Here is an 18,483-nt window from a genome sequence, read left to right as displayed (position 1 = left end):
GGATTTATGGTGTCTGAGCTGCATTATGGGAAATGTAGTTTTTGGAGCTTGACTCATCAGGACTAAAAGCCAGGCTGTATGCAGATTTTCTATGACACACTTTTTTATTGAGAGTCCACCAACTTTGTAGGAGTCTAATGTTCAAGTGCAGGTGCACACTTTAATGATGAATAAGCCATAGAAGACCCAAAGTGGCAGTAACGATGGCTTATTGTCTGTGCATACTGGATAATACAGTTGGTCACTTTTAGAAACTTGAATATCATAAATCTTCATGGTGGTTGTGGTAAACCTTGGGCTAAGTATTTCTGGGTCTGTACACAAAGCTACACATCAGTGAGGCTTACAATAGAGGCTCAGCTGTATTTTAAAGTTTACCTTTAATTTTCACACCATCTGACCAGCTTGAGTGAAGCTTGGCAGTCATTTGCAAACAGTTTAAAAAAAACTATATTTACATAAAAAAATTAAAATTAAGCAGAGTCAGCCAGGTGCCTCAATGATAATGTGTGCCAGAATAAATTCAACAGTGAGTTCGAACACTGTTTCCTTAAAGGGCAACTTTTCTGGTTTTCAACTTGCTTCCTTTTTTGGAAGTACGTGATTATGATTTATGTTAAACTTCCCTTTGGCTTCTCTATATTAAAATATGCATCAGCTTCTAGCTGAAATACTCCTCCAGTAGGAGATGATGTTAGCTGGAGGAGCAGGTTGACCAAGATTACAACTTCCATAACATATGCAACCAAATAACATCATCCAAACTGAAAAGGTGATCGCCTCCAGGTGATGTCATATGCTGGAGGTTTTCAGTTCAGCAGAGCAGCATTTTATCATAGAGAGGACAGTTTAATACAACATAAATTCCAGAACACAAGCTGAAAATTGAAATTCATTTTATCAAAAAGATTGGTGAGAACCTCTACTGTCTTTCTGTTTTCTCACACTGCATGTGTCACGGCCCGTGTCAACTGTCATGAACAAGGAGGAGCTCTAACAGTCGGATGGAAAAACTGAACTGTAGCCTACATCATGAAAGACATTAATTATCCAGTGGCAGCAGACAGCATGTGTACTGAGGCCCTACTCAGTGAAACATTGACCAGTTCTAGCACCACCACCAGGTAGATGATGGTAGCAGGTCGCCATAGCAACCCACACATGGTTGGCCTGTGAACCTGTAAAAGTTTTATTTGACAGGAATTAAGAAAAGTCTGTATAGTCAACGCTGCACAGAGAGGAGAACACAAAGAAATGAAATACTAAGTAAGTTCAGAGAAACAGCAAATCAACACAACAGACATCTTCAATAATAATACAGAAATGTCTTTTAAAGAGTTAAACGAGTTATATGACATGATTCACATTCAGAGGGGGATTTAACGCGATTTAAACTATGATAGGTTTCAAGAATGGTGAAGACAATGGGTATGAAGGATCGTTGAAGATTGTTTGATGGCAAATGACCTTGTTTTGTGTGTTTAGTCATTTACCTGATTGAACTCACTATAAAATTGTTAAGATCTTTGGTTTTATGCATCTGATTAAAAAAAAAAAACGTCTGGAAAGAAAAATGCACAAGCCTGTGATTTTGGATGTATTTAATTAGATTATAGTGCAAGAAAAGAAAAGCAGAGGAGGAAATTAGAGAAGGGAGAAGAGAGGGAAGAGGAAGAGGAAAGGAAAAAGGAAAGGAAGGAGAGAAAGGAGGACAAGGAGGAGGGGGGACAACAAGGAAAAGGAAGCAAGAGAAGGTGGAAGGAAATGACCGGGGGAGGAAAAAACAAGGGAGGAGGCGGCATGTAGGAAGGAGGACAGGAGACGAGAAGAAGGGAGGAGAGGAAGGAGAGAAGATGAGGAAAAGGAGGCAGAGTGCGCTCAAAGCAGCGCGCGCTGGAAAAAGTCAACGTGCGGCTCAGTTCAAAGGCAGGCGGCGAGCTGCGCGAGGAGGGGGCCAAAGAAGCGCGAGCGTGTGTGTGTGTGTGTGCGCGTGAGCTACCTTTCAACCTCTCTCTTCCCGCACGCGCGCTTAGCAGAGGGAGCGCGAGAGAGAGAGAGAGAGAGAGAGAGAGAGGGAGGGGCACTCTCTCTCTCTCTCTCTCTCTCTCTCTGCCTACTTTGCATATTCCGCGTGCCTCGGCTCGGCCATATGGGAAAATGCAACTGAAGGAATTGTCGGCGGGGAAAAAAAACCACGCGCAGGCAGGAAGACGCGAGCGGAGCTGGACATCACAAGAAGCCCAGAAAAGTTGAAGCAGGACACGGTGGAGAGGAAGAGCAGAGCAGGGGCGGGGGGAGCCTCCGAAACAGCAACTAAATAAGACAAGAGAGAGAGACACGCAGAGAGCGAGCGAGGCGCGCAGTGGAAAAAGAGGACAAGTCGACTTTTCTTCCTTTTCTCGGAGGAGAGGAACGATGTATTGTGCGTACACCATCCCCGGGATGACAGGCAGCTCGCTCATGTACTACTACAACGGCAAAGCGGTAAGACCCACTCCTCCAGCGCTCACACCGCGCGTCTGGGAGTCAGGCACGGGAATAGAGAGAGAGGCAGCGAGATGCTGAGGGAGAGAGAGAGAGAGAGAGAGAGGGGAGAGAAAGAAAGAAGAGAGAGAGAGAGAGGGGGGAGGAGGGGGAGTGAAGGTGAGGAGCGGCGCTCCTTGCGCAGCATCTTAAACGGCGCGTTACCGCGCGGCAAAAGTGCGAACGGACTGTGAACGGCTTTCTGTCCGTGTGTCGGGCTTTATTTGTGGAAAAGACATCAGCGGCTGGTGTTTATCTGGGGAAATAAATGTGTGTGTGTGTGTGTGTGTGTGTGTGTGTGTGTGTGTGTGTGTGTGTGTGTGTGTGAACGGGGAAAGTGGTCGAGAGTAGCTTCTGTGAAGCGTCGAAGCGCCTGGATAATTAGCTTGGACAGACTCCTCGCAAGTGTCATGAGTGTCTTTACAGTGTGTGTGTGCGTCCTGTGAACTCCAGCTATAAAAAAAAAACAAAACAAATGTTCACGTTTCAAACTGTCCCACATCGAAAATGTTCGCTCACATCCTCTCACACGCCGCTTTCTTAGCGTCCAGGCTCCGCTTGTAATACTTGCACTTTTGCGTTCGTCCCTCTCTGTGGCTCAGGTCTATTTATTTCTTATTTTATCAAGCCACAACATGAGAGCCTTCCTTCATCTCATTTGATGGTTTTTGTTGCTCTCTCGCTTTTTTCAGATTTGCACACGTGGTTTCGGGATTTGGTTCTTTTTGGGTTTCTGTCAGGGACTTGCGGCTTTGTATTTTTTTCATTTCCCCCAAAACATGCCTAAAAAAATGTTGTTTTTCTGTGTCATAAATTTTCTGCCATAATTTCAGTTGTCTTATTATAGCTATTGTGTTTTTTTTTGAAACACGCATTTAAGGCGAATCTCAAAAATACGTGTGTGCTGAATTACTACATTTGGAGAGTTGTATTTAATATATCTACTAGTTATGTTTTTTAAATCTCTTTTTATAAAATTAAAATAGTGTCAATGCAGCAAATTGGAAATAGGAAAATGAAAACCCTCTGCATTGTTCTGTCTATCTATGTATCTTTCCAAATGCATCTATGGAAAAATATGGCACATATATAGTTCTTATTTTCATTTAAAATACTAATCTCCTCTAGAAGATTAAAAAAAACCCAAACTATCTAAAAATAAAAAAAGAAACAGATCTGACAAAGTCTTCCAACAAGTATGAATCTGTCTGACCTCCTGTGAACCCGACTGTCTGCCTGTCTCCCAGTAAGCCCCACCTGTAAAGCACAAGGTGCACGGTGAAATGATTTGTAGAGACAGACTGTGTGGTGGCGGTGGTGGTGGTGGGGGACAAAGCAAAGCCTAGAAATGCGAAACTGGGTGTAAAGCGAAGCAGGGGTGCAAGAATTTCACAGGTTTTCTCGTGTAAAAGCAGAAATGTGTGCAAGTCGCAGGTGCAAATGAAGATGGAAGGCTGGGATTTCCTACAGATCCACCTGTCAGTGAACTGTCAGTCCTCCTTCTGCCTGTCTTTGTCTCACCTTTGACTCCTCATTTCTGCTGTGAAGGTGAAGGAGAAAATAAAGAGGTGATGACAGCTAGGACGGAGGAACAATTACAGCAATGTGAAAGTAACAGCTTGTCAAAATTATTTTGTATAAATTTTGGCCAAATTGTGGAAGCTTAATAATACCGTTGCCGTTTTTCAAACGAATAATCAGAAGAAGAAGATGTTTCAGTTAAAAGGCCTGATGAGATGGTTCAGTCAAATGTCCCTCAGAATCAGAAATTTTATTAGTCAGCAGCAAGAAAGCATTTTATTATTCTTTGCTTTATTTAGTAGAGAAAATGTACAATTGTGTTTTTGCATAAAATTGTTTTATTTATAATTTATGAGTCTGATTGATTGAATTCTTGTGATTAAATTATTATCTTCTAATTCCTGTCAGATTAACTGATTTTATTTTGATTGATCTTAGTTATATTTGTAGACAAATACTGAAAATGGGCTACTGTTTAAATTTTTTTTAACATGTTTCTAACCTTAAATGTTGTAGGCTTTAGTCTTGTGAGACATGAGCTAACACTAATGTGTGTTCAGATGGTTTTAAACAGAGCCTCTGTTGTTTGAATCCCGCCGCAGACCCTCACCAACAGTCGCTCTCTGTCTGCTCAGCGCCGGGGTCCGGCCTCCAATCCGGCCGCTGAACACTTCACCCACGCTGTTGGCCATTGGCTCTTGGCTCTTTAGCCTCACGCTTTTTGTACCTGCTCTCTCGCCATAGTTCAGGGCCTTCTTTGTATGTTGGCACATTCTCTTGGAGCCGGAGCTCTTTAGTTTGGCGATGCCACGGGGCACGACGTGGCACCGCCGCATTGTTTGGTGGCTGGCTTGCTGGATGGCACATTGTGCCGACGGTCTTGATCGAGTGCCAAGCTCCTTTCTATGTTCACCCCCCCCCCCCCCCCCCCCCCCCCCCCGTCTCACTCTGTCTGTCTGTGTCACAGCTTGTTTACACCCGCCGTCCGCTGGCAGAAAGAGAAAACACACAAATAGGAGAATCGCTGGAATAAAGTAATGTTGTTTGTCTTCTTGTGTCCTGTTTTTGTAGCAGTTTGGTGGTTTCAGCCAGCTGGGTTTCAGATGTTTTGGTGATCTGGCTTGTGTGGAAGCACACTGAGGCCGGGTGATGTGTCATGGAGGTAAAAAAGGGAGAACGAGTGGAAACTGGGGCAGAGTGGTGAAGGTTTGAGAGAAGAAACAGAAATGCTTTGGACAGTTCTGCTGCAGGAGCAGCAGCAGCGGCAAGCCTCGGCCCAGGGAGACCAAACAGTGAAGAGGCTGAATTGGGGGCTTTGGTTTGGGAAGCGTGTGGGGGAGGGCAGAGGAGGGGAGAGGAGGAGGGCGAGGGCCAAGGCCTGAGCTTCGGTTAGCGGCTGTCGGCTCGCTAACTTAAGCTCCAGCAGCTTAATGAGGCAGCAGAAAGCTCAGCTAAAACAAAAGGCCTAATTTAAAGCCGGCCCGGCCAGCCGGCCATTGTTATGCTAACACAGCATTTGAATATTCAGCAAGTTTTAATTAGGAGAGTCCTGAAGCAGCCTGCCAAAATCCTGCAGTCCGCTCTCAATGTGCAGCCACAGGAAACACACACTTTAAACTGACAAGTCTGTTTGTCTGCAATTTATTTTATGTTCGCTGAGACAAACAGCTCTCCAGATGTGACAGGAATCCTCAGTATTTTAAATTCAATTTATAGTTTTTGTGAATGCACACCAATTATAGTTGGCTATAAAATCTTCAAATGAATGGAAAATATAAAATATTTCTACATTTATGTAAATGCACTTGACCATTTATAGTATATATATATATGTATATATATATATATATATATTGATATTTCTTTTAGAACTTTTCCTTTAAATGTAGTAGTTTCACTGTTGTTGGTTTCACAGCAAATGTTGCACTGTTGTAGTTTAAAATCATTGGACACAAGGCCAAAGTTCAAAGTGTGCGGATAAAATTTGATTAATTTTGATCTTTTCATTTATTAAAAAAACTTCTACACAAACAAATATGAAGTTTGAAGAATGTAATTTAAAACTCACAGAATAGTTAATGACAATTGAATGAATCTGCCTCAACTTAGCAACAAAATATTTCATGGTGAAAATATTTAAATACTTTTCACAACTACAACCGTGTATGTTAGTTGATGACTGTGTACTGATACTGCTTTTCCCTGTCCACTATTTTAGTTGAGTGTAATGAGTAAATTCAATGTAAAGGCGTGTTTTAGTGGCGTGTGTGTGTGTGTGTCTGTGTGTACGTGCGTAAGTGTGTGCGTGTAGACATCCTGTGTTCTCAGTAGGCTGGAATTAGAGCACAGCATGTTATGCAATTATAACTTTATAAATAGACACATTGTGTGTGTGTGTGTGTGCGTGTGCCGGCCTCAATCTTTCTCCATCTGCTTGACTTGTTCTGTTTGAACAAGTTGATTTTACTGTGTGTTTGTGTATTTTTGTTATATATATGTTAAGCATCACTACGTGCGTTTGTGTGTGACTGTGTGAATTTATTGTTCATTAGACTGCCTGTTTCCATGAGCTTTGGAGATGGACCTTTCCATGGACCTTTTTTCAAATTTAACTAGCATTTAATCAATCACAAAAGTGGGTTTCAGTTTTTAAGCAGGTGTAATGCGTTTGTGTATGTACATTGTATTTCTAAAATAGACTATGATCTCCTTTTATGTACAGCTGAATACATTCTGTTAACAATTGAAAAATCTCCCTCTGTTTGTGTGTCTTACCTTACACCCTGTATTGGAGGATCAAAATAAATGTGTGTGTATGTTGTGTCCTGAATGCACTTATGCCTTAAATATGTATGTGTGTGTGTGTATGTGTGTGTTGTGTGTGTTCTAAAGTGCTGCCTGGTGTCACGGGTCATTCCCTTTTTCTACATGATTATTGTATATGTGTGTGTGTGTGTGCATGCATGTGTATGTGTTTCCTGGCTGCTTAAAGCCTTACACACCACTGAGGCTTAAACCTTAAATCCTCCTCCATCAGATTATCTGACACTGATGCTGCTGATACACCCTCTGATACACAAGCTACGGCTGATACACACATGTACACACTGCAGTTTTGACACACAAAGCTATTTTTGAAGTTGTTAATCAGGAAGTAGAATGAGAGAACAATGAGAGTTTGGTGCGTTCAGTGGCAACCTTTAGGTTATGGTAATTTTCTTCACAGAGGTGTGTGAGGCTTTTTAAATGTTTGTTTTGTCTGCCTCAATTTTTCTGCAGTAATTACATTTCGACAATAGTTATCCAACGTTTATACAACAGTTCATGTAGGTGCTGTCAAGCTTAATTATTTATTTTCTGAACATTATTGTCATTTATATTCTAGATGAAAAAAAATATTTTTAGGTATATATTAAACACATATATGTATATATATATATATTATTAATATTCATTTATACTGTTGTGGATGTATGATGTTTATTCACTACAATATTTAGTCATAGAAAGATGAGACCTTCATAACTTCTTTATGTATTTCTGCTTATCCTTACTAATGTATGGGAAAAGCTAATTAGCATGTCATTAATGATGTCATAATTGTCACGTTTAAAATCTAAATGTCAGAGGCGCTGCTGATGAGTTGTTCAATCTTCCACAAGGTTATTTTCACCACTAGCACAAAGCACATTTTTTGTGTTTTTTTAAAATGGAATTTGGTAGGTTCTGGTTCATTTGCTGCAAATCCCCTGTTATTCAGCTGTAGTGCAAAATTGTGGGTCACATTTATGATTTACTGGCTAAATGTGTATGTATGTATGTTTTTAATGTGTGCTCTTAAGTCGAGGGTTAATGCTTACTCTGTACCGTATTAAAACACGCCTGTGAGATTGAAATGATGCGTGACATTGTTGGGATTAGTGGTTTAAACGATCAGGTATAGCATCAAGTTTTGTTTTTGTTTTTTTTCTAATAAAAAGGGGTGCTTATGGCACTTTGTGTTTATCTGCAGCAAATGAGTAAGGCAGCATGTAGCCTGAGGTGTAAAATCATGAACATGTGGTGTTTTTGTATACATTTTTAATATAAGCATATCTGCATGGACACATATACAATTAAATAAATTTGACAAATGACTGATATAGATATCAGTCTTTAAGAGTGATTACATTTACTGTTATCTAAATTTTCTGTACTCTTAATTCTGTAATTAATAACTCAGATTTTTGTACTGATACAAAGCACTAAATACATACATAATTATATAGAGAGAGACAGTTTATCTGTCTCTATTCAGTTCAGTTTTATTTGTATAGTGTCAAATCACAACAAAAGTCATTTCAAAGCACTTTATAGTGTTTAAAGTTTAAAACTTACCAAATATAACTGTATACCCAATTATATAGAAAACACAACAATCCCTCTATCTTCATAAACCCTTGACCTTTGTGTGCAAGATCTCAGCTACCAAAATGACGTGTGTGCATGTTATTGCTCCCAAACACACACACATAGTGAAAGAGTGAATCATCCGTGCTTGCATGTCCCATAAGTAAGATGGACCGTAGCTGAGCAGAATGGGACTGCATTCTTTGGATAGCTGTAAATTTCCACCCTGACCTGTCCATGGGACTCCCTCTCTCTCTCTCTTCCTGTCTCTCTCTTGCAGTGTCTGAGTCACAGGTTTGATTCCCGGTGTCTGACTGAATGTCTGCCAGCCTGATCAAACCTCTGAACATCAAAGTCAGCTGGCAGACGGTGACAGGCAGCATCAGCAGCAGTGAATGGGGGTTTGTGTATCATGTGGTTGGCTGGCTGGTCCACTCAGACCATCAGGGTACAGATGCCTTTTAGCTGCACAGAGCAAGCCCTCTGGCAGCCATACTGGAGTTGTAGAAACCCCCCTAACCTGCTGATTGGCTTCTGTAGTCAACTAATTTCTATACATCATATCAGACTATGATCTGATCCAAAGTTAATTTAGTGTTATTTTAACTGCTTTGTTGATCTCTGTGGACCTTAGCCTACTGTGTGGGTGCTGCTATTGTGTCAATGGCTACTGTTACACTGACTAGGCTAATAATATCTTAAAGCTGTTTATGTAACCCAAAATGGTACTTTTCTTGAAACTCTTGATATAATTAAGAAGTAAAAATGTGGTTGTATTGTTGGATTTATTTAGTGCTTTGGTTTGAGTTTTACTCACTCGGTTTCAGCTTCGGCTTCATAAAACAAAACCCCAGCCAGGGATTTATGCCCTGTACTGTTGTAAAACACTGTCTGTACTGCATTATCACTTCAGCTCTTATTTCTTGGTGCTGTGTTTGAATATCCTACTTACAAAGTTCTGTAATCAGGAGTATTTGGTTGCTCTGCTGTGGGGCTGCTGTTGCTCAGACCCTCCCTCTCTTACTGTTAGCTGGTGTTACAATGGTGATTTTCAATGCTGTGTTTTGTGTGTGTGTGTGTGTGTGTGTGTGTGTGTGTGTGTGTGTGTGTGTGTGTGTGTGTGTGTGTGTGTGTGTAACACACTAAACCCTACACTCATATGTACTAATCACAAGATTCACAGCAGAAAGGCAAGCCCACGTTAACTTGGTGAGAGAATAAAGAAAAGCTGTGTGTTCTGCATGTGTAGGTGTGTGTGTGTGTTTGTGTTTGTATAACACATTAAACCCCCCCAGTTTTCATTATGAAAGTAGAAAATGGGCCGCTTGTCATTTTGTTACGTGCCTGTGTGTGTGTGTGTTTTAGTGGGTCAGTCATGCTGTGGTGAGCTGCTAGGGAGGCTGCATGGACTCGCTGATAAACACTGGACAGCTGTCACACTTTAAACAACAAGACAACAAAACTATAACACAAAGCAGCACAGTACAGCTGAATGTCAGTTAATGGTCTGTTTTAGCTCAGACAGCTAGCACATATTGTGTTAGCAGTTTAGCTTCAGTGGCAGTGACAGTTTATTTGAGGACCATACAGTGAAGTGTTCAATCGTAGAGGCGGGTGACTGTTTTGTGTCTTCGATAATGATGATGCGGCTTTCAGGTGCAGTCTTGCTAATTGTGTTTATAACGTGCCCAATTTTCTGATGTTGTAAGCATGTTTGGATGAGCGGAATTTTCCTGATCTTTTTTATATGTATACAAACACATGTATTTATAGTGTGAAGAATTTAACCATAAATCTGTGTGGCATTAGTGCCTTGCTCACATATTTAAAAATACTGTTGTTGTTTTGTTTTGGGTTTTTTTTTATGTCAAGTCAAAGTCGTGTCGATTGTGTGTGGAATAGACTATTTAACACACTGTCAAACACACACACATACACCGGGGCATTGTAGGGACTGTCGGTGTGCCATGCTGAGAGGTCCATTGGTTTGATGCCCATTTTGTCCCGCGCTGGCACTGCCAGGCTGCATGCAAATAGGTCACACACAAGCACACACATATTAACAGACCGTATGAAGCAGTTTGGAGCTGCAACCCCTGCTGTCACCGTGCAAATGCTTGACTCTGTGTCTTCTGAATTAACTGGTATCTTTAAAGAATGATGTAATTATTCATCTATCTATCTATCTATCTATCTATCTATCTATCTATCTATCTATCTATCTATCTATCTATCTATCTATCTATCTGTCTATCTGTCTGTCTGTCTATAGAAAAGAATGCACATGCAATCTAACATCTGGTCAACATCACACTGTCTGTTTTCACTCTTTGCCCGTTTAGATTTGTGTTATGCTGCTGTTTGTAAAAGATGCATCTTCGGCCAAAAGCATCACTCCTCACACACACCGCTAATGGATGTTATGCAGATTCCATATAGTTTACAAAAGGGGCTATACCTTGTAGTACAAAGAACGAAAGAAGAATGAGTCAAAGACAACAAAGAGAAATAAAGGAGGACATAAAGAAAGAACAAACAGAAAAGAATCCTGCAGCTCTGCAGTGCTGAAGTAATCAGCTCTTTGATCTAGCTCCTTTATTATTCCAGTGTGGGCCAAATAATGCAGTCCTGATTGTGTTGCTGGCAACCCGCGAGCTTCCATATGTTGGCTATTAGAGGCTCTTACCGGCTGCGTTTCCACACTGGTGCTGAAAACGACTTCTTCTGTGATGCTTTTCAGTGGATCACAGGACGATTTTTAATTTATTTATTTAATTAGTGACAGTATTTCTTCCCATAGCAGTGATTTTAAGTTAAGGCAAATACAGGTTCGGGTAGCAGAGAAAAAAAGGTTCTAAAGGGTTTTTACACACAATGATGTTTTAAATATTTCACAACAATATATATTTTACTGGATATGGAAGTAAATAATGTAGATGTTGTCAGTAGAGCTGCAGGTTTTTAGTAACTGACTCATCTATTCATTGATCAACTGATAATTGGCAACTATTTTTAAAAAGTGCTTTAGTCACCTTTAAGGCAAATTTATTCTGGGTTTTGCTGATTTGTTGTTTTTCTTTGTCATAATCTTATAATAGAGGGTAGATCAGTACTTAAGCATTTGCCCTTGAACAGAAATGTAGAAATCAATGTTTGGGTACGGGTAAGGTTTAGGAGCCTGACTTTTTGACATTTAGGTTTTTCCTGAGCGGTAAGCACACTGAACAAACACTGCTCAGACATAAGCGTTTGGGCTCAGATATGAACTACAATATGATTATTGGGTTTTGCTTAGGTTTGGCCACCACACTCTCTTTGGTCAGGTTTGGCCCGGAATTACAAAGTGTTTGTAGACTGGTGCTCAGACAAAGCAAAACATTTTTAAATGCAACCCTGCTCTTCTGAAGAATTATAGCAGTAGGTTTTCACAATTTTCAGGTAAAATGAAAAACTGTTGCATGGTTGGATTTGTGATTTTTATAGAATATACAGAATGTCTGTTGAATTTAATTTCTACTTAAGGTGGTGATTAAGGCAATTCCATTATACACAGACATAGGTTTTGTATCACAACATTACATCATTGTCTTGTTCTTGATCATGCTTCGATTACATACACCATAGCAAAAGTGGTTACTTAGAAGGGCAATAGGAATCTGTCACTACAGACAGAGAGACTAATGCTGTCTAATTACTGTGTTTATGCTCGTGTTCTTAGATGTGCTGTTCTCAGCGTTCTTACACTTATTTCAAGTCACGTTAGACAAGCACATCTGCCAGCAGAAAGTAATGCAAATTCACTGTGATCCACTGGACTGACAGGTCCAGTGGAAACAAGACCAGAGTGCAGCAAGTCAGTCCACACAGGAGGCCGATACTCTAATCCTTATTAACATTTTTATGGATCACCAAGCTGAATAGGATCAGAATCAGATGTTCATACGACCCGCCCTCTCCTTTTGAACTGGTTAAGGTGCGTTTGATTTAAGCTGTCAGGCTCTTGGAACAAACCCCTGAGGCCATAACATCTCTGTAGATATAAGAGCATGGAGCTCTCAGCATCCTCTGGCTTCTATTTATGGATTTAATGTTGCTCTTTTCTCTAAAATATTTTGTACTGGGATCAGACAGAAGTAAAGTGGTAGAAACTTTCTTTCTTTTCTTTGCATAAAAGAATGATTAAATTTCAAATGATATCGACAACTTTAGAAAACCATTAACTGTAAGACATCTGTGGGACACTGAGGTCTCTTGTTTCCATTTTTAACTACATCCTACCTAATTGCATTATGTTTAGGCGTTCTTGCCTCACGTTTTTGCTCTCTTAATTAGATTTGAAATTATGTGTTTAGTTTTTAGGTTATTGGTAAAGTGTGACATGTAAAATTCATTTCCACACAGAAAAATAACCATGTCTTCCTGGATAATTTAGCACAAGCTTGCCAACATAGTTCATTTTCTAGATTTGGTGAGCCTGGTGAAACATTCAAATTCATCTGATCCCTTTCCAGAAATAAAAAAAAATTAGTTTGCGTTAACTTTGAATCCATCTGCCAGTGCAGGTTTTTTTTTCACTGGAGTAACTGTATGCTAGCAGGTTAACCTATCTGCCACCTGGACATCAGTCCCCAGGTTCTGATGTCAGAATCACTCCTGGTGAACGTGAGATGAAGAAAGAGATAAAGTGATATAATACAGCAACCGGACACTCTAATGGCTGCACATCCTCTCTCAACAGGAAGAGGTCAAGGGTTAAACTCCCTGCAAGCCAAAATGATGAACATGAAGGATTAAGTCTGTTAATGTATGTTGGTGTGTGCACTGCTTCAGGACTCTCTCTCTCTCTCTGTCTAACTGTTGCTAAATTCAGCTTTTACTGTCACATTATAATGTCCTTCCTTTGACCCAGGCATGTTTTCGCAGCAGCCATCTTAGTGTTTCGTTTGGGCTAGTCCTCATGTCGGATGCTTCGGTTGCCGTAGTGAATGAGACCCAAGTGCCCGTCGCCAGCTCGCATCACCGTGGCAACGGGATCACTGTGACCCAGCATCCCACCAGCAGCCGCACTCGCTGCTCCCTACTCTCCGTCTGCACCCTCTTCAATAATTAACATGCCACGGCAGCCATCTTAGCTTTTGGCTTGGTTCAGATGCCTGCCGGCGCGTTGCCTCGGCAACGGTATCCCTGCGACCCAGCACTGTGGTGACGTTGGTCGTGTTGTAACACTCCAACTTTCTCGGTTGGAATCCACAAATCTGATTAAAATGCCATGGCAGCCATCTTAGAGGAGGTGAAGGAGACAGTGGGGACAGGATGAGAAACACACACACATACACACACTTTATCCAAATTTTACCCGCATACATTTGGATATTAGTTTATCACAACAGTCTTGCGCTAAAGCTGAAATTATCTAAGCATTTTATTTTATAAGTGAGTTCCAATTTTCTACATCTGTCAGTATTTTACAGCAGAGTTTGATGTTTACAGCAGCACAGCAGGCCGGACGTCCCGTGTGTATCCAAGGTGACGCACATGTGTTCAGCTTATGACCTTGTATGATCAGTTTAATTTATTTACACAGTGATTATTTATTTATGAAGCTTTATTTGAGGTTCAGTGTGGATGACGGCCAGGTTCCAAAACTACATGAACACAAAATTGCACAATACATACAATCAAATTCATCACAAGAGACAATTATCAATGAACGTAGAGTCAGGGATAAAAGGAATAAATCAAAATGATAAAAAGTAGAGAAAGGAAACATCTTTGACTAGAAAACGGAATCCTTGAAGGTTTTGTAAGCTGAACTTGAAAATGGAAAGTGACTGACAGCATGATCAGTGGTAGGAACATTTGTATATATGTGTGTGTGTGTGTGTGTGCAGGGCATATATGTAGTCACACACACACTCGCTGCCTCCTACGTGCACTCTTGTTCTCACCCTGACAGCTTGGCTGCCACAGAGAGCAGAGGTCTCATTGGCGGCGTGCCCTGCAACAAGCATTTTGATTGGCTGTCGGGCCCACTGCCACTGTGCCAGCTGAGAGAACACGTTTGTGTGTGTGTGTGTGTGTGTGTGTGTGTGTGTGTGTGTGTGTGTGTGTGTGTGTGTGTGTGTGTTTGACATGGTGGCAGCAAACAGCCAATCATAATGACGTTCTCTCACTATATCTCACTCTCTCTTTGTGTTTGTCTCTTCTCTTTTTTATATGATGAGGAGCAGGCGATGTCTGGAAAAGTGTTTTTACTTGTTTGGTGGCTGATTGAGAAAAAACTTGCTAATTAAACTGTAATGAAATCATTTAAAAAACAGCTGCAACAAAAGTCCATTTGTCATTTTTTAAATATTTTGTGGTTCCAACTTTATTTTGGATGACCATCCTGGTCTTGTACAAATCTGTGGAGAGATGTTGTGTTGTCCTGATGATTCTTTTCAGCTGTTGGAAAATTCCTCTCCAGCCAGTGACTGGGAATCATCTTTTCATTCAGTATTTGGTTTTACAAACTCACACCGTGCCTCTATAAATGCCTTCTCCTCTACACCTTTTGGACTCATGCAGCTTCACACAAGCACACTACCACCTCCACATGTCGCAGCTGGCACTTTGCAGTCACTGTGGTAGTCTTAAATGTGTAAATACTGAATGTGTTCATGCAGTTTCTTAGCAGTCAGAGCCATATTGACACAGAGTCTGTGGTGTTGACAGGTTCTTTTTAAACCTTGTTTGTGTAATTAGTCTTTGTTAGTTACAGGTGATATTACTTTTGCGGCAGTGGTCACATGTGTACTGAGTTTTGTTGCACTGAGGTCGTACTTTGATAGTGCTCTGTACTTACTTAACAAAATTTGTGATACCTCAACTTAAAAATAATCCAGTGGATTATAACTTTTGACTTAATGATTTATTAATTTTGCAAATGGATGTGCTCAGTTTTGAAGTTGCTTTAAATATAATTAATATTTATTGGCAATACTGCTCCTGCAAATGTTTATCCTGCCATTCTGGGAATCAACCCTGCAGCTCCACTCACTCCCCAGTACTTTAGTGACAACATGTTGCAGTAGATGTAAATACACTAGACATACACATATATTTGTGTGCTTGTAGAGCTGTGTGCATGAATTTGTGATGGACAGTGCATCGCCCCCCTATATGGGAAAGTCCCATAGAACTGTTCTGAGTGTCTCTCTGAAACTCATGTTAGAGATAGTTAATTACTTCATCAGTTGATTATTTATAAAACCACTTAATGAGCTGTCAGACAGCCAACTGGCTCAACACCAACTCTTTACCTCTGCAGTGTGATCTTCTTGTCTAGCTTCCTAGATGTGGGCTCAAATTTTACATTTTAATCCAACACCTGTCCTACCACAGGCCCCTTGAACAATACAAAGAAACCTTATCAGCTATTTGGCTTGACCTTTGACCTGACAAAACAGGACAAAAGAGCATACATAGTACATACTCCATCTCTCTCTCTCTTTCTCTCTCTCTCACAAACACATGCACACATATTTCTTTCATGCATCTGTTTCAGGACAAACAGGAACAGACACATTGCATAAAAATGATTTAGACTGGATCAGGTTTTGAATTGTTTCACTCTCTGTGGGGTTTAAACGTAGTCATATTGAATTTATCAGTGTGTGTGTTTTTGTGTCTATAAAACTACAACGCTGAAGATAGTAAATTAGCATGACTCCCCCCTTGTCTATATCTAGGAAGAGTTTGGAACATGTTTGTTGTTTTTTTTAATTAAATTTTCAGCTACCTTACTAATTGCAATGGGGAAATTATTGTTAGACACCTTCACATAGATGATTAGATAGATGATGAGTATTACTTCACTACTGCGTTTCATTGTCTTGTCCAATGACACGTCAACCAAAGGGGATTGCACCACCAACCATGGATGTCATGGACAACTACACTGAAACTGAGCCACTGCTGCCTCTAGGTTGCATTTCACCTAGCTTAGCAAACAGACTTGAGCTCCTTACCACGAGACTAAAATTCTGTGAAACACAAAGGAACACAGAGAGTAGCAGTCCTTGCAGGTATAGTAATTTAAATCTTTTTGTGCATCTGTTTTCTTTTTTTTTTTTGTCATTGTTCTTTCACACGCAGGCCCTTGGTGACCAAATGGTGCCTGTTTCCTGTGTGTGTGTGTGTGTGTGTGTTTTAACATTTTTATTTCCATGTGTTTTCTGTGTCTTCCTCTTCGGGCCTGTCACAACTCTGCATTGGTCGAGGCGGTTCTCTTGCTAACAATCTCTGGCAGCCGGCAGCATGTGGCAGTAATTAAATCAAAGGAAATTGGTGAAAAACAGAGGTGGAAAAAAACATCTGTGTGGAGACTTTGCCACAAACAGAAAAAAAGTCCTAGTGGTTGAAAGGAAAATTGGGAAGGCTAATAAAATGAGTGTGGAAGAGACTCGTAAAGAGCCGTCACCTGTGGAGAAATGCTTTTTGTTCTCCGGCCTGAAAACCTGCACACAATCACACACACACAGACACACACATACTTGCGATGGGTCTCTCATGTGCCGACAGGCACGCTCATACCCCCTAGTTTTTCAGTTGCACAGATGGGTAAAGCACGCACAAACACACACACACCACACACACACACACACATATATATATGCACACAACAAGGGCAGACTCTGAATGTGCACACAGCAGACTATTTAAAAAGTTTGTAGCATATATTACTATTATATTACATTAACATTATTATTATGTTTCTATTCATAGCATAAAAACTAATTAAGTTTGATCAGAAATTAATTTTACAGCAAGTTTAAAACTATCACTATTTTTCACACTAATTTATGCAGTGAGTGTGTGTGTTTGTGCAAATGCTTGCATGTGTGTGTTTAGCCTTTTCTGCTGCAGAATAAATTCTTATGGACACAAAAAACAAATGCTGTTGAAAAAACTGTTGAAAGAAAAAAAAACTACCTACTAATCTGTGTTTTAAGATATTAATTAGTTGTACTTAATAGGTTTGATTTTGTAGTTGCGCTGAGCTGTGTCAGCAGGTTTTGTCATAGCTATGGCAATAATTTTTAAAAGGCAATTTTATATTGAAAAATTCCAGAAAAAATATTGCTTTCAGTAGGAAATTATATGAAAATATGTGATTTTCATAGGATCAATTGCGATGAGACTGGTGTGTGTGTGTGTGTGTGTGTGTGTGTGTGTGTGTGTGTGTGTGTGTGTGTGTGTGTGTGTGTGTGTGTGTGTGTGTGTATGTGTGCATAGTTATGGAGCCCTCTGTGTTCTGAAAAGCCGCATTGCGATTCGTTATTTCCTTCCTCTGATGGGTATTTCTCCTCTCAGACACACACACACAATATGCATGCGCACACACACACACACACAAACTCTGTTCCAGACCTCTGGCTATTTCCTGTGTCAGGGGGGACATTATAAAGCCACATTATGTTTGCTATGAGCCTCCATATTCCCCCATCACTGGAATCATCCTCTTTGTGTGTGTGTGTGTGTGTGTGAGCGAACTCAATTTCCTGGGAAAGGAGATGTGAAAGGCTGTGATATTGCACACACACACACACACATACAGATTGGATTAGTTTGATGCATTTCTGAGACACAGATCATCAGTCTGGGTGAAACATTAAAACAGAAACAGACAGAACATATAGCTGAGCTGCAGTATTTTGTATCTTTGAGAAAGCATTGATTTATATATCACTTTCTTTATCTGTGACAGAAATGCATAACAACAGTCCATATTAGAAAAAAATGGCAGCATCAACTTTTTGTTTGAAGCACAGAAAATGATGTCTTTTTTTCCCGCCATGATCACTGTGCTTATGCCCAAACATCCAGTATGGGGACTGTATAGACTGTATATGATGTGTTTAATGAACTCATTTACATTTCTAAATCTTCTGTTATTTCTCTGGACTTCTCGTACTCAGTTTTCTCCTGGGAATTTCTGGACGGATGTAAAAAGTTCTCTTTTAAAGGTTAAAGTGGTCACACCAGTTCGAAAATGTTTTGTTTCTTCCA

General features: G+C 40.4%; 1 protein-coding gene across 7 annotated transcripts in view; it reads left to right on the top strand.

The window, feature by feature from the left end:
• The window catches only part of LOC113147947 (transcription factor 4), a 193,597-nt gene that overhangs the window by 136,217 nt on the left and 38,897 nt on the right, over nucleotides 1-18,483 (top strand). For 2 of the 7 annotated variants that reach the window (XM_026339305.1, XM_026339304.1), the window contains exon 1: nucleotides 2,149-2,484. The exons of the other annotated variants lie outside the window; for them this stretch is intronic. In XM_026339305.1, the coding sequence (XP_026195090.1) occupies nucleotides 2,416-2,484 (69 nt within the window). In that variant the 5' untranslated portion in view covers nucleotides 2,149-2,415. Of the gene's footprint in view, nucleotides 1-2,148; nucleotides 2,485-18,483 lie in introns of those variants that run through there. 7 annotated transcript variants of the gene reach the window in all.

This window comes from Anabas testudineus, chromosome 22, assembly GCF_900324465.2.
Source record: "Anabas testudineus chromosome 22, fAnaTes1.2, whole genome shotgun sequence".
In the NCBI taxonomy this organism is placed as follows: Eukaryota; Metazoa; Chordata; class Actinopteri; order Anabantiformes; family Anabantidae; genus Anabas; species Anabas testudineus.
This window is presented reverse-complemented; position numbering and strand designations above follow the sequence as displayed.